Source organism: Lepus europaeus, chromosome 5, assembly GCF_033115175.1.
Source record: "Lepus europaeus isolate LE1 chromosome 5, mLepTim1.pri, whole genome shotgun sequence".
Classification (NCBI taxonomy): domain Eukaryota; kingdom Metazoa; phylum Chordata; class Mammalia; order Lagomorpha; family Leporidae; genus Lepus; species Lepus europaeus.
The window spans coordinates 58,966,278-58,992,991 of NC_084831.1; the positions used below are offsets into that span (position 1 = coordinate 58,966,278).

At 37.1% G+C, this 26,714-nt stretch overlaps 1 protein-coding gene across 10 annotated transcripts in view; it reads left to right on the forward strand.

The window, feature by feature from the left end:
- Positions 1–26,714, forward strand: part of MIER1 (MIER1 transcriptional regulator) — a 68,660-nt gene that overhangs the window by 16,322 nt on the left and 25,624 nt on the right. For 9 of the 10 annotated variants that reach the window (XM_062191497.1, XM_062191507.1, XM_062191498.1 and 6 more), the window contains 5 exons: positions 4,444–4,589; positions 14,045–14,206; positions 16,026–16,158; positions 18,423–18,487; positions 21,232–21,304. In XM_062191497.1, coding sequence (XP_062047481.1) covers positions 4,444–4,589; positions 14,045–14,206; positions 16,026–16,158; positions 18,423–18,487; positions 21,232–21,304 — 579 coding nt within the window. Of the gene's footprint in view, positions 1–1,658; positions 1,682–4,443; positions 4,590–14,044; positions 14,207–16,025; positions 16,159–18,422; positions 18,488–21,231; positions 21,305–26,714 lie in introns of those variants that run through there. The other variant, XM_062191505.1, reaches the window with a different exon arrangement.

The window sequence follows — 26,714 nt, forward strand, 5'->3', positions numbered from 1 at the left end:
GAGTCCTCTGAAGCATAGTAATGTTTTATTTGAAAATAAGTCATATATATATATAGGATATGCAGGTACAGTGTTTTCCATGTCACTGAATTTTTCAGATTATTGAAGCATTACCTTTCTTTGTTTATAAGTTTTAGGAAGAAAACTTTTAAAAATGCTTAACAGCTTAACAGGATATAAGTCTTTTTCTTTCTTCCTTTCCTTCTTTTTTCCTTTTTCTTTCTTTCCTTCCTTCCTTCCTTCCTTTCTTTTTCTTTCTTCCTTTCCTTTCCTTTTTCCTTCCTTCCTTCCTTCCTTTCTCTTCCTCTCTTCCTTTCTCTTCCTCTCTTCCTTCCTTCCTTCCTTCCTTCCTTCCTTTCTTTCCTTCCTTTCTTCCTTTCTTCCTTCCTCTCTCCCTCCCTCCCTCCCTCCCTCTTTTCCTTCCTCCATCTCTCCCTCCCTCTCTTCCTCCCTTCCTTCCTTGTTCTGGGTCCTTTTCATAGCCACAAATCATTGTGCTCTGTGAGGGTTTTAGAGTAGATTACCTCCAGATCCCTTTTAAAAGATCAGTGTACTAAATTGATAGTTCATTTTGTCTTTATTTCAGCTGAAAAATCTCTTCAATGTGCTTGAAATTAAAGTACATTAGGCTTTGTGACGTTTCTCAAACTCAGCATTTTTTTTTCTTCTTCCTGGCTTATAAGTATGTCCTGAGTGATAGATCTTGGAAGTAATCTGGTCACTGTAACCTTTTTAGGACTATATCCTTTTAGGATGGAATTGCTTCAATATTTTTTTTGTTTTAAGCAGAACCATTTTCATTGAAAAAATCGGTTCTAGTCGTTTTTCTTATTTTTGTGATATTGTGAATAGGCTGAGTTATGAGGCATTCATCAGCTAATGCATAAGTATATACAAATAATGAAAATGATACTAGTAAAAAACATTCTCAGTTTCCATTGCATTTGAATCAGCCTAGGAGAACTGGAAAAAATAGTGGAGTTTGAAATATTCAAACATCTTTAATGTCACTTGCTATGTGTTGAATATTTATACATACAGAATGAATGTTTATGCTTTGTTTTCAGACTGAGGAAGGTCTCAGCGTTAGACAGGATTTATAATATGGAGCTTTTGCCCAAGGGAGTTCTTACTGTTCTTACAAGTAATGCTGGTTATAGGCATTTAAATAAATAAGTTGGTGAAGAAAATTAAAAGTTGAGGCTTTGTGTAAAAAAGCCTTTGGTCCACTGGTAAAAGGCTGTGCCCTTTGTAGCATCTGTACTTTGGAACCAGTGCTACTAATGGTAGTCACATAACCATGATAAGTGATTTGTCTTAGGCTCCACCTGGGTAAGGCATAGTGGTGACATAATACAAGGTCTAGTAGCCATTGCAAGACTAGTAGCCATTAGAGGTGGAGATTAAGGGAGGGAAAGATAATCAGATGCAGTTAAATTAGTACATGTGATACATTGTAAAATGAAATTATCTTTGAATTTTTGAAATGGTATATCTTTTAGTAATTCTGTAGTAGGGCGGGAATTGAAGTCAAAGCAGTGATACATGTTCTAAATGTGAAGCAAGATACTTATTTACACAAAATATGAGGCTCCCTGTCCCTAATAATTTACTAAATAGATTTTTTTTCCACCTAGGAGACACCTAACGATGGGCCTAGCAATTATAAAGGAATAAAATGGTTAGTTGGTCCTAAAAAAAAAAAAAAGATAAAGTCAGATAAAACAGAGATTAAATTAAGGCAAGGAAAAATTTTGAATGTTTATAGAAACAAATGAGATGTGTATGGAAGAAGGAAGAAAAAATGTATTTATGCTTTGTTATTTAATGTAGTGAGAAGTAGAATGGCAGTATTCAAATATAATTGGCTTTGCACATAATAACAAAATATGGGAAACTTGGGATTACACATGTAACATGATTTAATACTGTGTACTAATAAAAGCCTGATTTGTTTTTCTTTTAAGTGGCTGATAAATGATTAGAAAAATAAATTAGGAATTGAGCATACTTGTTTTTGACAATACCCGCATCCAACAAAAATTATGATTAAGATAGTAGTATATAAAGATTGATCTATCTATTTATTTGAAAGACTGAGTTATAGAGAGAGGTGGAGACAGAGAGAGAGGTCTTCCATATACTGGTTCACTCCCCAGATGGCCACACAGCAGGAGCTGAGCTGATCTGAAGCCAGGATCTAGTAGGGGCTTCTTCCGGGTCTCCCATGTAGGTGTAGGGGTCCAAGCACCTGAGCTATCTTCTACTGCTTTTCCAGGTGCATTATTAGGGAACTGGATAGAAGTGGAGCAGCTGGGATTGAACCAGTGACCAAATGGGATGCTGGCACTGCAGGCCAGGGCTTTAACCTGCTGCATCACAGCACTACCCACCATGTCCCTCCACCCTTTTTTTTTTTAAATGATTTTCTGCTAACAGGGAGAAGAAAAGTATAGATAACACTCTGGAGGAATACACAATTACAGACTACTAAAAGTCCCAGAAATTTTATGAGAATTTTCCATTGAAAACCTAGAAAGAAATAGTTACCAGTTGAGACAAATGACAGCTCACTTACTGGTTGTCAAGTTGGTGCTCCTACACAATACCCTGTCCAGTCCCTCAATTAATGTAACAGTGCTCTACTAAATTTTACCTTTTTTTTTTTATTATTATTTCCAGGAAAAGTTAAGGTAATATGCCTGTACTTTTCTAAATGTTTTTATTTTGCAAATAATTCTTAAACTCTGATAACTATTAGTAACTCATTTTTACTGTAATTTAATGTAAGATTACATCTGATTTGTCTGGCACTTATGTAATTATATTTAAAATACAACTTAATATATTTTTTATGTGTAAATGTGTATGCCTCAAAGAATACAATGACTATTAAGTGCTTTGCCATTTGTACTGGCTTGGAATCATCATCTTAGTCAACATAGCGTGCTGAGGGGCCAGTGCTGTGGCATAGCAGGTAAAGCTGCTGCCTGCAGTGCTGGTATCCCATATGGGTGCTGGTTCTAGTCCTGGCTGCTCTACTTCAGATCTAGCTCTCTACTATGTTTTGGGAGAGCAGTAGAAGATAGCCCAAGTCCTTGGGCCCCTGCACCCACATGGGAGACCTGGAAGAAGCTCCTGGCTCCTGGCTTCAGATCAGCATAGCTCCAGCCATTGTGGCCAACTGGGGAGTGAAGCAGCAGATGGAAGACCTCTTTCTGCCTCTCCTCTCTCTGTGTATCTCTTTCAAATAAATGATTAAAAAATGAATAAAAAATAGACTGCTGAAATACTCTTTGAGGTAGGATGATGGTAAGCAACTCACTTGTTTACTAGTAAACCATGTTTTGGAAACTTCCATCTAGATTTAGTGATGGTCAAATGTGAGGAAATTTTACAGGATGTATATGCCCAGCCTTGGCAATTTACTGTTACAAAGCCATATTCCCCAACCACCAGGCTGAAAGTAGGTTAGATTAGCTTACACATCAATTACCTATTAGTTTACTTTTAATGCTGCCAATAAGAATTCTGCATGCAATGTTACTAAATTTTGCTTTTATCCTGAGTTAATTAATATCAAAGTCAACTAAAAACAGCTGCTCAAATATTGGAAGGTACCGTAAAGGAAGTAATGGTAGAGGAATGCAATTTGAATGCATCTCCCATTTTTCTAGACTATATGCAAGGGTTCTCCAAAAAGTTCATTGAAAGATGAAAATAAAAGATGTTTGTTTTACTGCATAAATATTTGAAATCCATGCTTCACTTTTTCCTTATACCTATTTTCCATTAACTTTTTGAAGATCCTCAGTACAGTCATGTGGCAGTTGATGACAGGAATGTGGTCTGAGAAAAGAATGAATCACTAGGTCATTTTGTTGTATAAACATAGAGAATACTTACACAAACCGCGATGGTATACCTTTATGATATAGTCACTGTAGTATATATAGTCCATCATTGAAGAAAAGTGTCATTAAGTGACTCATGACAGTGTTCAGATGACTGTAACTTTCACATGGCTCTTAAGTTCCTCAGTGGTCACAGGAATTCATACTCTGAGTGCATCAAATGGTTAGAAATTGTGATTTTTTTTTGTATGCAAAAAAGCCATTCCTACTTGATATGATTTATTACTCATAGCTTATCTTTCATATTTCAAGGATTGCAGCACACTTTTTTAAAAGCTATCAACATTCCTACACCTCTTTTGCATTTTAACAATATCTAGGGATGAGAGACACAGAAATAATCCCTAAGAAATATTTTTTTTGGTGATGATGAATAAGGGCAAGAATTTTTAAGATTGATAAATATTTACATATTTTTTCTTGTACTTGCAACTTATATCTAACTTCACATTAGTAAAGCATATACACTAATATTGATAAGACACATTTGATTTGGTTTACCAAACTTTTTTAAAATATTCTTTACCAGGAGGTTCAGCAACATCAGATGACCATGAATTTGATCCATCAGCTGACATGCTGGTACATGATTTTGATGATGAACGAACATTAGAAGAGGAAGAAATGATGGAAGGAGAAACAAACTTCAGTTCTGAAATAGAGGATCTTGCAAGGGTAAATAATATTAAATAGATTGAGGGGGTACAGTAGTTAAAACTTTTTGGAGAGAGGCAACTTGAAATATTGGTTTGCTGTCTCTTTTGGGGGAAGAGTTATGTTATATATAGCCTATACTGAAAAATTCAATACTGTTATAAGTGGTATATTTAAAATTTGTAATGAAAGCATATTTTAAAAAAAGCTATTCAGTGGAACATCACAAATCTGGGTTAACAACAGACTATAAAAGGATCCTAAATTTTGTCTTCATGCACTTTTTATCCTTTCCCAATTATAGTACCTTTCGCTTACTCCCCTTTAGAGCATCATTTCCCATTCACTACTTAAAGTGCTGTACATTATTTCCACCCCTTCCTATCCAGGTGACCAATGACTTTCCTTGTTGGATTTAATTTTTTTTCAGTAGAAGTCAGTATAGTTTACCATACTGTCTTACTTGATTCTGGAGTATTGCACTGTCCAGTTTCTCCAGTCTCTCTTCTGTTGAGTATTCTTTGCATATTCTTTTCCCCTTTCCTAAGTTTAAACATTGGCATTTTCTGATTGTCAATTCTGGACTACCTTCTCTCCTGTCTCTGTGTAGACCAATATTTTTCAAAAAATAGTATGACGGTCAGCTACATTAGACTCACACATAAAATTTTAAAAAGCAAATTCCTATGCCTGGAGAAATACCCATTATAAAATTACTAAGCTATGAGATCTAATTTATTTCCATGATTTCTGTATGCTCAGTTTTTCTTAGTTTATATTTCTAGCACTATGCTATTCACTGTCTTCTGTTTGGGTTGTCTGACTTGACAAATCTGTTTGGATATTTCAACAGATAACTCTTAATTTTAAATGTCCCAAACAGAACTGCTGATTGTTGTTCTCCCTCTACTTGTTCCTTCCCTGCTTTCTCTGTCACTTAAAAATAGCATGACTGTTTTACCCCATTGAAACTAACTTAGGAACCAGGCATTTTCCTTCATTACTAATATCCACTTCCTAAATAAGCTTGTCATTTCTGTCCACACAAATATCTTACTTTACTCTTTTGCTCCTCGTTTTCTCAGTTTGCCTTCATTTCTAGCATAGATGACTGCAGTAGTTTCCTAACTGTTTTTCAGTTTTCTCTTTCACCATCATTCTCCCAATATATTTCCATCCAATAACCATGATGATCTTTTCAAAATATAAATCAATTTATATCAACCTTTTTGGCTTTCCATTACCGCCAAAGAAAATCTGGACTTAACGTGTCCAGCAAAGCCAGCTAGCTACATGATACAACTTCTTATCCATGTATTGTACTGCCCCATTTATTCTAAGCTGCTTTCATTCTTAGGTAACCTACTTCCTATTTCAAGGCTTCTCAGCTAATTCTCACTCTCTGGTACATGCTTCCCAGGACTAGCTTCTTGTCCTCTGGGTTTGCTGTTGCCTCCTCAGAATTGCCTTTCCTGGGTATAATTAGCATTTGTTATGTGTGTATGTGGCTTTTAACTACTTTATCCTTTTCAGTGCTTCCTTTATACCTAACACAGTTTGTAATTATGTGTCTAATTCATCAACTGTATCATCTATTAATTTCATGGGCAGGGGACCATGATTGTTTTATTCACTAGTCACTTAATTTAAGCATTGAATGAGTGAATGGTAAATCAATGTCGTATGTACTCTGATAAAATTTATTGCACATATGATCTGATACACTGGACTCTGATAAAATGGAACATGAAAAATGATATAGTGCCGCCTTTTAAGGATTTGCATATGTAATACAAAACAATGAGTGCTTTTTTTATAGCAAGAAAATAATGTAGGTTTCAGAATCTTCATTAGAAACTTTTAAAAATGGATAGATTTAAAGAGCTTGAATATTTTGTCAGATGGTCTCATTTTGGATCATTTAATGATTAGAGTCTAATGTACAGTGCCTAAGATACTTAATATTTTATTATTCTGAGCCAGAGAATAGGCTTGGTGTTTGTGGCAATAGTGTACATTGGTTATCACAAAAGCCTTTGAGTCAGAATTACTCTTTATAAGTAAGAGGTTTTGAAAATTGTTCAGATTTGCTTGAATGACTCAATTTAGGTGAACATCAAGGGGAAATATAGATTTACTGTAGTCACTTCACAGATTTGTGAAGTAGAAAGGCACTTATTTTCAATTATTTGCCTAAATTCATGGGAACTTCATCACTTCAGATATATTTTTCTGCTGAATAACTCATTGGTGGGATAAAATGTAAAGGAGGAAATCTTATATTTTCCATCTTACCACATTCTGTTTTAACTCAAGTACTGTCAGTAAGAGAAAGTAATCAAGTTCAGTTTGTACTAAGTTGTGGGGTAGGATGACGGTTGTTTTCTTCTATTTCAGAAAATGACCTTTATACCTAACATAAAACATTAATTTGAAGCATATCATTTCCTTTTGCTATTTCTCCTTCCACCTTTTTCACCAGATCCTCATAGTTCCTAAATTTGTTTCAAATGATCCTTTCTTAGAATGTAGTAATTAAAATAGAACTATTTATTGAGGATATACAAAGGAAGAAAAAGACAAAAGAGCTGATCCCTAATCACCCCTTCACCACTTAGATTCTTCTCTAACTTCTCCTAGAAATAATTAAGGCTTAAGTTTAAATAGCATATAACTGCTACTGCTTTCATTTATAACCTGAAGATAAGCTACTTCAGGGTCAACATGTTAGATTTCCTATAAACTCTGTAGGTATGAACCCAATTACTGTACAAATTTACGACTGCCTTTACTGTGCATCAGCAGGAAGCTGAAGACAAAAGCAAAAGTTGGGAATGAAACCCTGGTACTACAAATTTGGGATGTGGGTGTCCTAACCCCTAAGCCCAGTGACCACCCCCAAATAGACTTTTTAATTCCACTTTTCGATGAACTTTTTGAAATTTCCTCTTAAATGTAAAGGCAGTGTAGAAAAGTTGGTCTAGGTCTGTGATCCGGCTATAGTACTTAATCAGCTTGTGACTTTGGATAAGTTACTTAACATTGTTAAGCTTTAGTTATTACAAGGATAATATATCTAAAGCACTTAGCACGATGTCTGACACATGAGAGCTTACATCATTCATAGATACATGGAACCCAAAGATATGTGGAACCCAAAACAGAAAAATCCAAACTTGACCCATAGTTTTACTTTACTCTGCTCTCCCATTTGTATACTCTTAATTCTTGTAGGAATGGAATAAAACACTATGCTACTTTATTGTGATGTTTAAATTTAAGTTGAAGGAATCCCTCCTAGTACCTGGTAGAATAGAGACTTTGATTAATATAAACTGATGAGAGATTCTCTGGAATAGGCGACTAACAGGCCCTCTTGTAACATGTACTGTTGGCCAAGATTTATTCATACCTTAGTCTTTTCAGAAGGAAATAACATTTGCTTTAATAGGATTTTGTTACTGTTAAAGCATCAGAATTTGGAAGTGCAGAGATAGAAATCCATCTTGAACTGCCTCGTCAAAATAAATAAATTAGTGTAAAGCTCATGGGATTTCGTAAAGTATGGGGATATAACCAAGCCTCAGAGACTCAAGTGCCATCAAAATATATTTCCTCCATTTCTGCTTTCCTACATGATGGACTTCCTTTTTCAGACCAACTTTCTGAAGATGCTGTCATATCACTAAGATTTACTGCTTAAGAAAAAGTCTATTTCTTTAACTCCTGTTGATACAATTCCAGAAACAAACTGAGGTGTAGGTAATATGCCCACTTCAAAACTATGGCCAGGGAATGCAATGATTCAGGTGCTATGGTCCAGGAGGACAGCTTATAATCAAAACAGGTTTTTGGAAAGCAGGAAGGGATATTTACTGGGAAAAGATGGTGCAGAATAAAAGATAGTAGGACAGGGTTGGGGACAAATTACAATAAATGATCTACTTAATTCTTTATGCTTGCTAAATTAAGTATTTCAGTTAGCACAAAGTAGGGACACAGTAAATGTTGCTTGAATTTGAAACAAAATTTCTCAGCAAAATTAATTGCTGGTTTTTGTTGAAGCCTCATGTTTCTTTTAAGATCCTAACTTTACACATCAAATAAAATACTTTTTCATACTACTGTCAAGTTTTGACTTATATTCTCAGTGGTAATACTTGTTTTTTCCTTGTTGCTTATTAACTACATAATGAGTGATAGCAGTTAAAAATTCATACCTAAGGGGCTGGTGCTGTGATATACTAGGTTAAGCCTCTGCCTGCAGTGCTGGCCTCCATATGGGTGCTGGTTCCTTTGCCTGTTGCTCCTCTTCCAATGCAGCTCTCTGCTATCGCCTGGGAAAGCAGTAGAAAATGGCCCAGGAGCTTGGGCCCCTGCACCTGTGTGGAGGCTTGGAAGAAGCACCGGCTTCAGATTGGCCCAGCTCTGGCTGTTGGGGCCACCTGGGGACTGAACCAGCAGATGAAAGACCTTTTTCTCTGTTTTCCCTCTCCATGTCTGTAACTCTGCCTCTCAAACAAATAAATTTTAAAAAACTTGAAAGAAAAATTAAAAGCATAATACCACCATATACTACTTGCTTTTAATATTAATCAATTTGATTAGATAGGCAAGTATATTTGTTTACACATGATAGAACCCACCTCAAAGATAACTGTGACTGAAAATAAACTGTTTGAAGTTACCTGAATATGTGCTCCTATTTCTAAAGAATGCATAGATAGAACCAGGGATTCAGCCTTGTTAGGACCTTTATCACTCCTAACCCTGGTTAAATCCTGCAGAAGAAATCTCATCAATTTTTTCTTTTCTGTAACTACTCAGTTGGGTTAGATTCTGATCATAACACAGGTGAATGATAGCAGCAAATTCCCACCTTGCTCTACCTCCTTGGCACAAAAATAAAGCTGTCCTCTGTTTAAGTCCATGTTGAACATTTCTTGTGTGTGTAATTTTCCCTGAGCCCTTGCATAGTGTCAGTAGCTGCTCCACACCTGTTCTCAAATTTATCTAAAGAATATAGCATATCTCCATAGAAACTAGGTAACTAGAAAAATTAGGTTTAAAAACACCAACCTTTCAGTAATCTATAATCTCTCAATAATGGTCTTCTGGAATTATATTTCCCTTTTTAGTTAATACAGTCAGTATCTGAGTTTTAAGCTGAGTGATGTGATTATTCATTTTTGTTTCTTGTGCATTTATCATCTCCTCCGACCTGAAGGGGTTTTTTTTCATCTGTGCCAATTCTGTTACTGTTTATTTTAATTCAGCTTCTCCAGATGCACTGTGATTGGACCATTTTTGACTCTGTTCTTTGCTTAGTCAATATTCGTATTGTTGGTGAATTTTTCTTAGAGAAATGAATTTTAAAGTGAGTCAGATTTCTCATCTGTGTTTCAAAGAGGGAAAAATCTTGATCTAACCATAATGTCAGGCATCTTGATAGTGGTTAAAAAAAAAAAAAAAAACCTCTGCATGCAGTTAGTCTATCTTTTCCTCTTTCTGACAGATGCCTGAGCTAGCTGTCGTGTTAGTGATAAGCCTTATTAAAAATAATGTTGAAGCTTTATTATTTCCCACTGGAAACACTGATTTGTAGATATCTTATCCTACGCCTTTGAGATTAGTGGTTCTCTGGTTGCTTCCTTGCCAGTAGTAATCAGCACTTTGGACTTAAAAAAAATACAGACTTTTAGGCCACATCTAGACCCTGTTAGGTAGGAAACTAAGAGGTAAGTCCCAATGCCTTGTTTCAATAAGCCCCCAAGGTGGGGCCATCGTTTTGGAGCAGTGGACTAAACTGCCACTTAAGATGCCACCGTCTCATATCGGAGTGGCGGTTCAAATCTCAGCTGCTCTGCTTCCAACCCAGCTCCCTGCTGATACACTTGGCGAAACAACAGAAAGATGACCCAAGTATATAGGCCTCTTCCACTCACTTGGAAAACCTGGATGGTGTTCTGGACTCTTGGCTTTGACCTGGCCCAGCCCTGGCCATTACAACCTTGTAGGGAATGAACCAGTGGTTAGATGATCTCTTTCTCTGTCACTCTGCCTTTTAAATAAGTAAAATAATTCTTAAAAAAAAAAAAAAAAAAAAAAAACCCTAAAGTGATTTTAATGCCCTTGAATAAGATGACTCAAGGGCATTTATAATGTTCTTATTTACATGCCATGGTCTAGGCAAAAGATGAGTTCAGTATCAAGCATTGCTATTTAAATAGTAGTGTAATCTTAAAGTATCACTTAACTGAAAAAATTATAGGTTATAGGAACATATTAAGATAGTTTTCAGGGCAGGCACCATGGCGCACTAGGTTAATCCTCCACCTGCGGCGCCAGCATCCCATATGGGTGCCGGGCTCTAGTTCCTCTTCCAGTCCAGCTCTCTGCTGTGGCCCGGGAGGGCAGTGGAGGATGGCCCCCTTGGGCCCCTGCACCCACATGGAAGACCAGGAAGAAGCACCTGGCTCCTGGCTTCAGATCGGCGCAGCTCCGGCCGTTGCAGCCATTTGGAGAGTGAACGAATGGAAGGAAGACCTTTCTCTCTTTCTCTCACTGTCTGTAACTCTACCTATCAAATAAATAAAATCTTTAAAAAAAATAGTTTGAGGATGAAATATGAAAGAAGCTCTTCAAAAATTCTTAAGGGCAATAAACATTAGCAGTAAGCTGTTAATGCTAAAGTTATTTTTTCTGGCTTGGCCCATATTCGTACTTGTGACTTAACTTATTAAACTTGCATCTGATTTTGGGTGCAGGATGAGCTTAAGAAAAATTACAAACTGAAATTAGGTGTAGGTATTGTGGAAAGTCTCTATCAATGTGTGATATTTTTCTCTGTTTGGATACTCCCATATGATACTTCCAAAGATCTAAAAAGACTGAATGCACTAACTTTGCTTTTGTTCTTTTAAGAGAATAAGTGAAATCAAAGCATCTATCATCAAAGATACTTTATGTGGCTATTTGCTGTCAGTGTAAATAAACCTTTTTCATACTCTAGTTCTACCTATATCTATCTTGTTAAATACTGACTTCTAATTTATTGCGACTAGATCCTTGAAGAGCTTGATCAGTGTTGGTATTTTTTTTTAAAGTTTTATTTTATTTATTTGAAAGTCGGAGTTGCAGAGAGAGAGGGAGGGAGGGAGAGAGAAAGAGAGGTGTCTTCCATCCGCTGGTTCACTCCCCAAATGGCAGAAACAGCCAGGGCTGGGCCAGGCTGGAGCCGGGAGCCAAGAGCTTCGCTGGGATCTCCCAGGTGGTTCCAGGGGCCTAAGCTCCTGGTCCATCTTCTGCTGCTTTCCCAGGCACATTAGCAGGGAGCTGGATTGAGAAGTAGAGCAGCTAGGACTCAGATAGGTACCCATTTGCGATACTGGTGCCACAGCAGATTCTTAATCTGCTATACCACAATGCTGGGCCCCATATTGGTGTATTTTGAGATTAAATTATAAGAGCTGTCAAGTATGTCATGCTGCCACTTTTCAGGCTGTTGCTGTGCAAATAATTGAGGCTTTCAGAATCTATTTCTTGTTCAGAAACAGATTTACTGATTTATAACCAGAATACCCATTTATAATGTTGAATGAAAGTTTCTCTCTATAAGAAAATCTATCCAAATTATAATCAGGAGATTGTTTCTGGTGTATGATTTATGGATGAAGAAGATTAGATTGTATGATCTAAGGGATAGTGTCATCAGGTTATATTTGGGCACTGTCATGCCCATCTCCATCATAGCAGTGTGTTTTAATACATGGGCTAGACTTATTTCTGTCCCTGATAAGGCACAGAATGCTGGAGAAATTATGTCTTAATTCATAATTATGGTTCTTTCAGATTCTGAACTGTCTGACGTTTCTTTTGTTTTTCTTCAGAGCATGTGTTTATGTGTAGTGTGCAGTGGTGTGTGTGTATAGAATATATTCGATAATTTGGGTCAAATTTTTTTTTGTATAATCAGAATTCTAGGCTGGCGCCGTGGCTTAACAGGCTAATCCTCCACCTTGCGGCACCGGCACACCGGGTTCTAGTCCCGGTTGGGGCGCTGGATTCTATCCCGGTTGCCCCTCTTCCAGGCCAGCTCTCTGCTATGGCCCAGGAAGGCAGTGGAGGATGGCCCAAGTGCTTGGGCCCTGCACTCGCATGGGAGACCAGGGGAAGCACCTGGCTCCTGGCTTCGAATCAGCGAGATGTGCCGGCCACAGCGGCCATTGGAGGGTGAACCAACGGCAAAAAGAAAGACCTTTCTCTCTGTCTCTCTCTCACTATCACTCTGCCTGTCAAAAAATAAATAAATAAATAAATAAATAGCCAGAATTCTAATCTGTTTTTCCCTGAGACTTTGCGTGACTTGATTATGATTAGAGTGAGTACATTCTGCAGAAAACTGATTTTAAAGCATGTAGATACTGCTTCATTTGCAGGTGATACATATTTTGGAGAGGTTTAAGGAGATTCCTGGCTGAGACACCATGGAGTACACATTAGATTGTTTAAATCTTATTTATTTGCAAGTCAGAGTTACACAAAGAGAGGAGAATCAGAGAGAGAGAGAGAGATCTTCCATCTGCTGGTTCACTCTCCAGTTGGCTGCAATAGCCAGAGTTGTGCTTATCAGGAGCCAGGAGCCTCCTCCAGGTCTCCCACGTGGGTGCAGGAACCCAAGGATTTGGGCCGTCTTCGTAATCCAGTGTTATGTCTGTATATCATCTTTGTTTTTCTTTTAATGTATTTGGACTGGACTGTGAATTTCTTCTCCCTTTATGTGTTGTTAACTTAGTTTATAGTCTGTTTTACAGTTATTCTCTTTCCCTGAAATTAAGTATGATATTCCTGATAATTAATCAACATGTAACTGTCCATACACATATACTGAATTGATAGTAAAAAGAAGTCAGTTTTAGACCAGTGACACTTAAAAAATGTATTTATTTGAAAAGCAGAGAGAAAGAAACAGAAAGCCTTGATCCACTGATTCACAGCTAGAATGCCCTATCAACTGGAACTGGGCCAGTCCAAAGCTGGGAGCTGGGAAATCAATACAAGTCTACCACATGGGTGGCAAGGACCCAATTATTTGAGCCATCTTGTGGTGCCTCCCAGGTAGCATTTTGGCGGGAAGCTGGAACCGGAAGCAGAGCTGGGACTTGAACTCAGGCACTCCAATAAAGGATACAAGTGTCCCAGGCAGCATCTTAAGGACTGAGGACATAAGGACACTTTCTGTTACACTTAAGTATTTTGTTACCAGCAATTATAATTGGTCAGGTTTTTAGTAATACTTCAGACTGGAAAGTTCCTAGATTTCAGAAATATTTTCAGTTTTATTTTCTGATTTGAGAATTCTGAGCACAGTTCTAAAAGTGTTCTTTATAGAATAAATACTTTATATATTTGTGAACTATAACTTGGAAATAGGAAATTACTGACTTAGAAATTAACTTTTAATTTTGTCTATTTAGGAAGGCGACATGCCAATTCATGAACTTCTCAGCCTTTATGGTTATGACAGTACTGTTCGATTACCTGAAGAAGATGAAGAGGAGGAGGAAGAGGAAGAAGAGGGGGAAGATGATGAAGATGCTGATAATGATGACAACAGTGGCTGTAGTGGGGAAAATAAAGTAAGATTATATACATACATAAATAATAGATCTCTCTTAAGTGTGGTGGATATGTTCCAAGACCCTCAGTACATATCTGAAACTATAGATGATAGTACTTAACTCTGAACATACTTATTTTTTCTATGGATATAAGATTACTTCAGAAAGTTGGTGGAAAGTACATATTATGAAACAAACTATGCAAGGATTTCAAAAAATCTTATACCAAAATAAACTCATATTTTAATTATATTTTTCCATGAACCTTTTGAAGTATTCTCATTGATAGCCATGATAAAGCCTAATATATAAATTAAGCATTATTAGAGATTAACAACAATAACTAATAATAAAATAGGGCAATTATAACAGTGTAGTTTAATAAAAGACATGTGAAGTTGTGTGTCTTGAAAGAGTCATGATAAATACTGACATTTTCAGACAGTGGTTGACCATAGGAAAAAACTATAGAAAGTGAAGCTACAGATGGTTGGGACTTGTATACACTTAAAATTGTAGTGTTATTCTTATGGAAGTTACAGTTTCTTAATATGTTCATGTTGATTACTTATTTCTACAGTAATTACTCTTTCTATTTGTATTTTTTAAAGATTGTATTAATTTATTTACTTAAAAGAGTTACAGATAGAGGTAGTTAATAGATAGAAGTAGAGACAGAGAGGTCTTCCATCTGCTGTTTCACTTCTCAAATGACTGCAATGACCGGAGCTGAGCCGATCTGAAGCCAGGAGCCAGGATCCTCCTCCAGGTCCCTCACGTGGATTCAGGGGCACAAGGACCTGGGCCATCCTCTGCTGCCTTCCAGGTACATCAGCAAGGAGTAGGATCAGAAGTGGAACAGCTAGGACCTGAACTGGCTGCAGCTAGCACTATAGGCGAGGGCTTTAACCTGCTTTACTACTGAGCCACGCCTAGTCATTACTCTTTCCGCTTCAAAAGTAATATGTCTAAATGTCAAAAGTTAAGGTATCATAGAAATACATATAAAAGTTGGAAATCTCCCTGTAGTCCACTTGTGAGAGGTAATAGTTTGATTTGTGTGTTTCCAGACTTTGGGTCTGTTCTAAAAGGTTTATTCCAAAACTTTTAAAAAGATTCTAATCCTTTAGCCGGCACCGCGGCTCAGTAGGCTAATCCTCCGCCTTGCGGCACTGGCACACCGGGTTCTAGTCCCAGTCGGGGCACCGATCCTGTCCCGGTTGCCCCTCTTCCAGGCCAGCTCTCTGCTGTGGCCAGGGAGTGCAGTGGAGGATGGCCCAAGTTCTTGGGCCCTGCACCCCATGGGAGACCAGGAGAAGCACCTGGCTCCTGCCATCGGAACAGCGCGGTGCGGCCATTGGAGGGTGAACCAACGACAAAAAGGAAGACCTTTCTCTCTGTCTCCCTCTACTGTCCACTCTGCCTGTCCAAAAAAAAAAGAAAGATTCTAATCCTTTTATAATTAACTGTTCTGTGTTCATTTCCTTTGTTTTGAAATAATTTGATTTATAAAAGATTTTCAATGATACAGAAAGTTCTTATGTACTCCCCTACAATCTCCCTATAGTATTAATATCTTATATAACCTTGGTATATTTATCAAGGCTAAGAAATTGGCACTGCTATAATGCTGTTAACTAATCTACAGACTGCTTAGATTCACCAGGTTTTCCACTAATATCCTTTTTTGTGTTTTAGGAACCAGCCCAGAAAAGCATGTTGCATTGAGTGAATTCATTTTTAGTCTTTTAGATATGTTAAGAAGAAAATCTGAACTTTGTAGCCTTTTTTCTGCAGGAGTTTTCTTTATATCATGAATAACCTTATTATTTCATAGGAAGAGAATATAAAGGATTCATCTGGTCAGGAGGATGAAACTCAGTCTTCCAATGATGATCCATCGCAGTCTGTTGCTTCTCAGGATGCCCAAGAGATAATCCGCCCACGTCGATGTAAATATTTTGATACAAGTAAGTGTTGTTGGTTGCTATAGTTTGGATATATTTTTACTATTTTATGTATTACTTAAACTACAGTGGCTTAAAATTAAATTACTTAAATATGATTTGGGAACATTTTAGTGTACTTATGCAAACCAAGATTTGTGTGACTTCATTAGATGAAATAATGCTATGGGACCACCAACATTATACATGGTCCATCATTGCCCAAAACATTTTAAGCAGTGTATGGCAATATATTCATAAGCACTGCTTTCTCTAATTAATTGACTCTTTTGTTAAAAGAAGTGCTTGATTCTTGAGGAAGAAATGCATTACATTTAGAAGGAACTTCCCTAATTTACAGTTAGCTTCTGTTCAGGAATGTCAAGTAGTCAAGGCAAAATTTAATGTATAAATTAAATTTTTGTGTGTACCACCTGTTCCGTCATACTCATTCTAAGCATGAGTCATTACTCTAGAGGCTCTTGGAAAAGCAAGTCAGCCAGCGGTGTAAATAATAATTAAATTTATGGTCTAATTTCCATAGTTGAAAAGGAAGAAAAACACTTGAAAAAAAATAACCTTTTGTAAAATGTAGTAATGTAGTTACTGAATATAAATATACCTATTATTTGTATGAATGATTTGTAACACAGTTTAGACATGATTGTAATACTGCTAAGGAACAATTTTTGTATAATACTAGGAGTTTTGATAAAATATTTTACCCAAGTGAATAGTGCAAAGAGGGATTAGTTATTAAAATAATTGTGTTAATTTTAAATTTGGAGCAAATCTGTTAGTATTTTTCCCCTTAGAAGAAGAACAGGTCTGTTGCCAGTGCACTTTAAAGTGTGATTTAGGGGTAGTGATTTAATACAGCCTTCTGGTTAAGCTACTCATTAGGCTATCCATGTCCCACATTGGAGTACTTGGGTTCAGTCCCCATCTAGCCCCTAATACTAGTTTCTTGTTAGTGTGGACCCTAGTAAAGCAGTGATAATGTCTCAAGTATCTTGTGTTTTTGCCGCCTGCTTGGGTTACCTGGAATGAATTCCTGATTCTTGGCCTTAGCCCCGTAGCCGTTTTGGGCATTTGGTGAGTGAACCAGAAGATGAGAGCTTTCTCTGTTTGCCTCTCAAATAAATAATTTTTTAAAAGTAGGATGCTAAGTCACTGCTTTGCTTCTTGAAACAATATTTATTTTATACTTCTAATATGGTATTTGATTTGTGTGGAAGCTATACATATGTATATCATCTGTATTATACCATGTACCATATACACACACATATGTACACCATCTATAATAGCTTTTCTGTAAAGGTTCATTTATGTAGTGTCGTCTTGAACTTTGTGTGTAATTTTTTGCTTTAAGAAGATGCTAACAATCTAATAGCTTTCACATTTCTACCTCTTCGTAGGTAAATTTTTTTTATTCCAGAATGAAAGCAAACAACTTGGCTGCTCTGAATAGAATGGAGGGCTTTGTATATCTATCCCAACTCATTTGTTCCCTTTAAAGTGATGCCGTAGAATTCCCAGTGCTCCAAAGAGTACTGTTTGGAAATCATGTTTTATGCAGACCCTCATTTTCTAAGTGAAGAAATCATATAATTTATCCTGTTAACAGGCTTTTAAGAACAGAATGAACAATAGAAACAGATTATTTCGCCTCTGAACCAACATTTTTCCCTGAAGTTTTTGGAAGAAATGATTTGATGTGAATTCTGTTCTAAAAAGTTTATAGTGTTTTTTCCCAAGTTTTTGTTTTTAACTTTTATTTATCTATTTTCCTTTTATGTGAAAGAGAGAGAGAGAGACAGGCGGAAGTCTATCCCATGGTTCACTCCCCAAAATGCCTGCAATAGCTAGGGCTTGGCCAGGCCAAACCCAGAAGCCTGGAACCCAATTTGTGTGTTCCACCTGGGTGACAGGGACCCATACACTTGAGCCATAGATGCTGCCTCCCGTGGTGTTAACAGAAAACTGAAGAACATGAGCTGGGACTTGAACCCAGGCACTCTGATAAGAAAGACATTGTCCTAAGTAGTGTTGTAATCACTGTACCAAGCATGTACCTCCCCAATTTATAGTTCTTTGTTTATTGTTCTTTTTTTTGTGTTTGTAAGAGATAGAGTATTGATGTTTAATTAAAAGTGTCTTTGCCTAACTCACCCTAGATACCTTTTGGCATATATAAATATTGATGATAGATTTAAAAATGCAAATATATAGATACGGACAGGATAAGCAGTTGTTTTATAGTATTCCTATCATATTTGTTTTAGATAGTGAAATAGAAGAAGAATCTGAAGAAGATGAAGATTATATTCCATCTGAAGACTGGAAAAAGGTAGTTAGAAACAGACTTTCCCAAAACTTGTTCATTTATAAGAGGACCAAGTATAATTATTATTACTATGTATATTACTAAATTGATGTAAACTCTTTTGTTACATTTAAGTATTTAGTGAATGTTAGTGAATGTTCAAATTCCTTCTGAATACATTCAGATGAGAAACAGATTTATCTTTCTATAAAATAAAACGATGGTATTGAAAGAATTCGACTTTGTTGAACAAACAGGACTCAAACCAAGATTAGAAATTCAAATTTCTTGTCTAATCCTGAACTAGTACTAAATTAGACTTTTATTACACTGTGAAAGTATCACATGCTATTTTTTTCGGGTAGTGGGGAGAGGATGCAGTTATGGAAGCTATAATATGTAAGTAAATTTTTTTTAATAATTTAGATTGTAAGTTTTTCATTCTCTTACAATTAAAAGGGAAAACAATCAAAGTAGGTAAATTGGTTAAAACAAATATTTTTATAAAACGAATGATATTCTTAATGAGAGATCCACTGATCTAGCCTTTTTTTTAAAAAAAAAAAAATTATTGTTTTTTGTTCCTGGTTGGTCTGATTTTAAATTTAGTGCGTAAGTTACTTTGTGAACATGCTCTTTAAAAAAAAAAAAAAAAAAAAAAAGATTTAATTTATTTGAAAGGCAGAGTTTCAGAGAGAGAGGAATAGATGGGTGTGAGGAGGAAGAGAGAGAGGGAGAGACAGATAGACAAACACAGCAGGGCTGGGCCAGGCTGAAGCCAGGAGCCAGGATCTTCTTGGGCCATCCTCCACTGCTTTCCCAGGTGCATTAGCAGGAAGCTGGGTTGGAAGTGGAACAGCCAGGTCTTGAACCAGCATCCATCTGCTACACCACAACTCTGGCCCCAGAAAATTAATTCGAGATCTATCTCCTTATATATAATATGGAAATTAGAATGTCAGCCTTATGGGACTTGGTGAAGATTAAATGAAAATTCTGTGAGATCCTGGTACATGTTCTAAAATGCTATTTCCCTTCCTTGCCATATACTACAGAACAGATTGTTGAAAAAAAGTGTTCTGAATGCAATGGGAAAAAAGAAATGTGTTATTTGTATGTTAGTTCAGAAAAACTCAACACTGCTAGTTTAAATGATCTGGAGTATACAGATCTAGTATCAATGGATACTTCTAGAATCCCACTTTGGTAGTTATAGCTAAGTAAAGTTAAAAGAGGTTTTCTGTAAAGACTCATTATAGTGAAAGACTTGCAGGGAATAACTGTCAAGGAGAGGAGAAAATTTGTCATTTATGATACTCTTTTCAGAAAACTGAACATGAAAAAAGACTGCCTTTCCTACACAGTCATAACTTTATTACTTCAAACTTATTTTTGGAGTTATACTAGGTAAAATGAGATAGGATAACATAGGAGAGAGGAACTTTTCAAATCCTAAGAGCTATTTAACCTTCCTAGAAGGAAGGTTAATTTTATGCTGCTTCTGCCCATGTCTTCATTTTGAAATGCCAGTAAGTTTGTTCTTAACATTTAGCCACCAGATAAGAGTATCCATATAATCCTGGTTCTCATGTGCTGTGAAATCATTTTTTTTAAAGATTTATTTATTTATTTATTCAAAAGGCAGAGAGTTATATAGAGTGTGGGAGAATCAGGGAGAGGAAAGAAATACCTGTCTGCTGGTTCATTCCCCAAATGGCTGCAACAGTCAGGGCTGGGCCAGGCTGAAGCCAGCAGGTGGAACTCCAACCTGAATCTCCCACGTGGGGGCAGGGTTCTAAGCACTTGGGCCATCTCCTGATGTTTTCACAGGCACAGTAGGAAGGAGCTAGATTTTAAGTGGAGCAGCAGGCACTTAAACCGGTGCGGTTAGGGGATGCAGGCATTTCAGGCAGTAGTTTAACCTGTTATATCACAATTCTGGCCCCATGAAGTCTTACCAGTAGTGATTTCAAGTTGTCTTTCTGAATAGCCCCTTTCAACTCATCTGTGATTTGATTATATAGATTTGATTACCAGATTTTCCTATAAAATTTCAGTTCTTTTAGGGGGACAAGGGAGTCCCTTCTGTATTTTATGTGGTTTTGATGGAAGTTAAGGACCAACCTGCTTATCCATTTGGTTTGGAGTTATATCCATTTGTCCCCTGTTGAACTTTCTACAAACTGTTTATTACTTCTCTTACCTTTAAGCTGTGCTTCTCAGACTTAAATGGTGTCATAATCACCTAGAGAGTATTAAAATACTGATTACAGAATTGCACCACCAGTTTCTTTTTCAGTAGGTTTGTATTAAGAACTGAGTGTCTACATTTCTAAAGTTTCTTGGGTGACACTGATATTGAAATGCAGGGAGGGACCATACTTTAAGACCACTTTCTTAGAAGGAGACACTCTGAAAATATTTGTTTGATTTATGTTTTTCAAAGTGTTTTGCAATTATCCTAATAAAAATTTTGGAATTTGCTTTTATTTTTCTCCATAATTTGGAGTAAAGTTTGAGTAAGGTTTATATTCATTGTCCACATTACATTTCACCCCATTACTATTAGTAATACTTTCATCCAGTCATATCTGTGCTCTTATCTATTATTAACTCATTCATCCTCACAATGCTTCTGTGAGGTAGTTTGTATTTGCATTTTGTGACAGGAACTAGAGACAGTTTTCCCAAGAGGATGGTAAAGCTAGAAAATGGATGTAAAATGTGTTACTAGATCTTACTAATGTTTTGTATTATTTTTAAAATAGGAGATTATGGTGGGCTCCATGTTTCAAGCAGAGATTCCAGTTGGCATTTGTAGATACAAAGAAAATGAAAAAGGTGGGTTATTAGTAAAGTTACATAGCTGAACTTAAACTTTTGAAGTGAAGAGAACTGTGTTTTATGTGTCTGAGATAATAAGAACATGACAGCCTACTAAGTAACTCCTGGTTTATGAAGTGAACCCTGCATTGTATTTATGAGAAAAAAAATTTACTATTTTTTCATTGTTGTTTTTCCCCCATTTTTTAAAATGCTCTGATCTTCACTCTTTTCTAACCTTTATAATTTAGTTTTAAAAAGCAAATTATTTGTGTAATAGGTTTAAAAACAAACTGCAGAGTAAGTAACATACAGAAAGCTTATTTGCTTCCAAAAATTTTAATTTATTTGCTAAGGAGTGCTTTGATGTTTGTATTTTTAAAAGTAATTTGGAAAAACAACTTGTACTTAAATTTTACATGATTTTTTAATCATTTTAATCTGAAAGTCCTGAAGTAAATCATACTTTCAAGAAAATTCTTGAAGGTTTTTAAGAGTCTGCTTCATAGTATTTACTTTGATAGAGGTACAGAAAGAATGCTCTGTGTTTATTTGTTTTTATTTTTAACTGATGAAGATTGTACGTATTTATTATGTAATGTTTCCATACACTGCATAATGTCCAATAAGAAAACAGAAAGCATCTGTTTTCTTAAACATTTATCATTTGTTCATGACAAAAACATACAAAACCCTTTCTTCTAGCCTTTCCTTTTTTGAAATATATATACTACATTTTTGCTATTTATGGTTACGCTGCTATACAGTAGAACATCAGAGTTACTTTCTTTTTTTTTTTTTTTATTAAACTTTTATTTAATGAATATAAATTTCCAAAGTACAGCTTATGGGTTACAATGGCTTCCCCCTCCCAAAACTTCCCTCCCACCCACAACCCTCCCCTTTCCCGCTCCCTCTCCCCTTCCAATCACATCATGATTCATTTTCAATTCTCTATATACAAAAGATCAGTTTAGTATAAATTAGGTAACGATTTCAACAGTTTGCCCCCATATAGCAACACAAAGTGAAAAAAAAATACTGTTGGAGTACTAGTTATAGCATTAAATAAGAGTGTACAGCACATTAAAGGCAGAGATCCTACATAATATTTTTCTAAAAATTAATTAATTTTCTATGCCATTTCCAATTTAACACCAGGTTTGGTTTTTTTTTTTTTTTTTTTTTTTCATTTCCAATTATCTTTATATACAGGAGATCGATTCAGTATATAATTAGTAAAGATCTCATCAGTTTGTACCCACGCAGAAACACAAAGTGTAAAAATACTGTTTCAGTACTAGTTATAGCATCACTGCACATTAGACAACACATTAAGGACAGATCCCACATGGGATGTAAGTACACAGTGACTCCTGTTGCTGACTTAACAATTTGACACTCCTGTTCATGGCGTCAGTAATCTCCCTAGGCTCTAGTCATGAGTTGCCAAGGCTATAGAAGCCTTTTGAGTTCACCAACTCCGACCTTTTTTAGACAAGGTCATAGTCAAAATGGAAGTTCTCTCCTCCCTTCAGAGAAAGGTACCTCCTTCTTTGATGGCCTGTTCTTTCCACTGGGATCTCACTCACAGAGATCTTTCATTTAGGTCTTTTTTTTTTTTTTTTCCAGAGTGTCTTGGCTTTCCATGCCCAAAATACTCTCATGGGTCTTCAGCCAGATCCGAATGCCTTAAGGGCTGATTCTGAGGCCAGAGTGTTGTTTAGGACATCTGCCATTCTATGAGTCTGCTGTGTATCCCACTTCCCATGCTGGATCTTTCTCTCCCTTTTTGATTCTATCAGTTAGTATTAGCAGACACTTGTCTTGTTTGTGTGATCCCTTTGTTTCTTAGACCTATCCAAGCCATCGAATGTGAACTGAAATTGATCACTTGGACTAGTGAGATGGCATTGGTACATGCCACCTTGATGGGATTGTATTGGAATCCCCTGGCACATTACTAACTCCATCATTTGGGGCAAGACTGATTGTGCATGTCCCAAACTGTTCATCTCCTCCCTCTCTTTTTCCACTCTGAAATTTAACAGGGATCACTTTTCAGTTAAAATTTAAACACCTAAGAATAATTGTGTGTTAATTACAGAGTTCAACCACTAGTACTAGAACAACAACAACAACAACAAATACTAAAAAGGATAAAGTATTACATTGTACATCTAGAGTCAGGACAAAAGCTGATCAGGTCATTGTTTCTTATAGTGTCCATTTCACTTCAACAGGTTTCCCCTTTGGTGCTCAGTTGTCGCCGATCAGGGAAAACAAATGATACTTGTCTCTTTGGGACTGGCTTAATTCACTCAGCATGATGCTTTCCAGATCCCTCCATCTTGTTGCAAATGACTGGGTTTCATTGTTCCTTACTGCTGTATAGTATTCTATGGAGTACATGTCCCATAATTTCTTTATCCAGTCTACTGTTGATGGGCATTTGGGTTGGTTCCAGGTCTTAGCTATTGTGAATTGGGCTGCAATAGACATTAATGTGCAGATGGCTTTTTTATTAGCCACATTAATTTCCTTTGGGTAAATTCCAAGGAGTGGGATGGTTGGGTTGTATGATAGGGTTATGTTCAGGTTTCTGAGGAATCTCCAGACTGACTTCCATAGTGGCCTAACCAGTTTGCATTCCCACCAACAGTGGGTTAGTGTCCCTTTTTCCCCCACATCCTCTCCAGCATCTATTGTTGGTAGATTTCTGGATGTGAGCCATTCTCACCGGGGTGAGGTGAAACCTCATTGTGGTTTTGATTTGCATTTCTCTGATTGCTAGTGATCTTGAACATTTTTGCATGTGTCTGTTGGCCATTTGGATTTCCTCTTTTGAAAAATGACTATTGAGGTCCTTGGCCCATCTCTTCAGTGGGTTGTTTGTTCTGTTGTTGTGGATTTTCTTGATTTCTTTGAAGTACAGAAACTTCTCAATTTGATGCAATCCCAAATGTTAATTTTGGTTTTGACTGCCTGTGCTCCTGGGGTCTTTTCCAAGAAGTCTTTGCCTGTACCTATATTTTGCAGGGTTTCTCCAATGCTCTCTAATAATTTGATGGTTTCGGGTCGTAGATTTAAGTCTTTAATCCACGTTGAGTGAATTTTTGTGTAAGGTGAAAGGTATGGGTCTTGCTTCAAGCTTCTGCACATGGAAATCCAATTTTCCCAGCACCATTTATTGAATAGGCTGTTCTTATTCCAGGGATTAGTTTTGGATCTTTGATCAAATATAAGTTGGCTGTAGATGTTTGGATTGATTTCTGGTGTTTCTATTCTGTTCCATTGGTCTATCCATCTGTTTCTGTACCAGTACCATGCTGTTTTGATGACAACTGCCCTGTAGTATGCCCTGAGATCTGGGATTGTGATGCCTCCGGCTTTGTTTTTGTTGTACAAGATTGCTTTGGCTATTCGAGGTCTTCTGTGTCTCCATATGAATTTCAGCATTATTTTTTCCAGATCTGAGAAGAATGTCTTCGGTATCTTGATTGGTATTGCATTGAATGTATAAATTGCTTTTGGGAGAATAGATATTTTGATGATATTGATTCTTCCAATCCATGAGCATGGAAGATTTCTCCATTTTTTGGTATCCTCTTCTATTTCTTTCTTTAAGGTTTTGTAGTTTTCATCGTAGAGATCTTTAACGTCCTTGGTTAAGTTTATTCCAAGGTATTTGATTGTTTTTGTAGCTATTGTGAATGGGATTGATCTTAGAAGTTCTTCCTCAGCCGTGGCATTGCCTGTGTATACAAAGGCTCTTGATTTTTGTGGATTGATTTTATATCCTGCTACTTTGCCAAACTCTTCGATGAGTTCCAGAAGTCTCTTAGTAGAGTTCTTTGGGTCCCCCTCCTCGGTTCCCGCGCTGGCGAGATTCTGTGGCTCTGGCTCGTCTCCCGCCGCTCGGCTCGTCTCGGTTGGTTTTCCACGCGGTGGGCTCCCTGTAAGTCCTCTGTGTCACATCCACAAGATCTGGAAGCGTTTCCTCTGCAGTTTTTTTCTTGAGTCTTTTCCTGAGGCTACAGTAATTCCACTTTTATGAAACTTTATTTTCCCAAACTAAGGCGCACGTCCTCACTATCCGCCATCTTGGCTCCGCCCCCTGCCCAGAGTTACTTTCTAACTCCTATCCAGCTATAACTTAGTACCTGTTAACTAACTTTTCTTCCTTTTTCCCTCTCCCCTGCTTTATTTGGTAACCACTCTTCACTCTCAACTTCTAGAAGATCTGCTTTTTTAAAAAAGATTTATTTATTTGAATGGCAGAGTTACAGAGAGGCAGAGAGAGAGAGGTCTTCCATTTGCTGGTTCACTCCCTAGATGGCCACAACTGTCAGACCTGGGCCAATCCGAAGCCAGGAGCTTCCTCCAGGTCTCCCACATATGTGCAGGGGTCTGAGGGCTTGGGCTATCCTTCACTGCCTTCCCAGGCCAAAGCAGAGGGCTGGATTGGAAGTGAAGCATTCAGATCTGGAACCGGCACCTATGTGGGATGGTGGCACTGCAAGCAGTGGCTTTACCCACTACACCACAGCGCTGGCCCGGAAGATCACATGTTTTTTGTTTGTTTCTTTTCACCTACTTGAAAGGCAGAGAGAGATCTTCCATCTGCTGGTTACTCTGCACACAAATGCTTGCATAGCCAGAGCTGGGTCAGGCCAAAGCCAAGATCCTAGAACTCCATTCAGATATCCCTTGTGGATGGCAGGGTTCCAAGCACTTGGGCCATCATCTGCCACCTCCCAGAATGCATTAAGAGAAAGCTATATCAGAAACTTAAGGGTTGGGACTCCAACTGGCATTCTGATATGATATGTGGGTCTGCTAAGCACCTGATGTACGTATGTGCCACACTTTATTTATACATCCATCAGTTGATGGACACCTAGGTTGTTTGCATTTCTTGTCTGTTGTGAATAGTACTATAATAAACTTGGGAATTCAGGTGGCTCATTGACAGACTGATTTTATTTCCCTTGTATGTGTATCCTGAATCATCTGGTAGTTCTATTTTTAAATTTTTGAGGAACTTCCATTTCTGTTTTCCACAGTATCTGTGTAAAGGTTCCCTTTTCTCCACATCTTTGCCAGCACTACTTGCTTTTATATTTTTTATAACAACCAGTTAATTTGTGTGAGGTGATACCTCATTGTGAGTTGTTTGTTTGTTTTGTGTTTATGTTTTCATTTATCTGAAAGGCTGCTTTGCCTGATTCACTCCCCAAATTTCCAGAGCATCAGGCCTGGTCTAGCCTGGAGCCTGGAACTTTACCCAGTTCTCCTATGTGGGTGGCCAGAGACCCAACCATTTGAGCCATCATCTGCTGCCTCCCAAGATGCACATTTTTGCCATGTTTGTCATCCTAAGTACTAGCTTAACTACTGTACCCAATGCCCACCTGCTCGTTGTAGA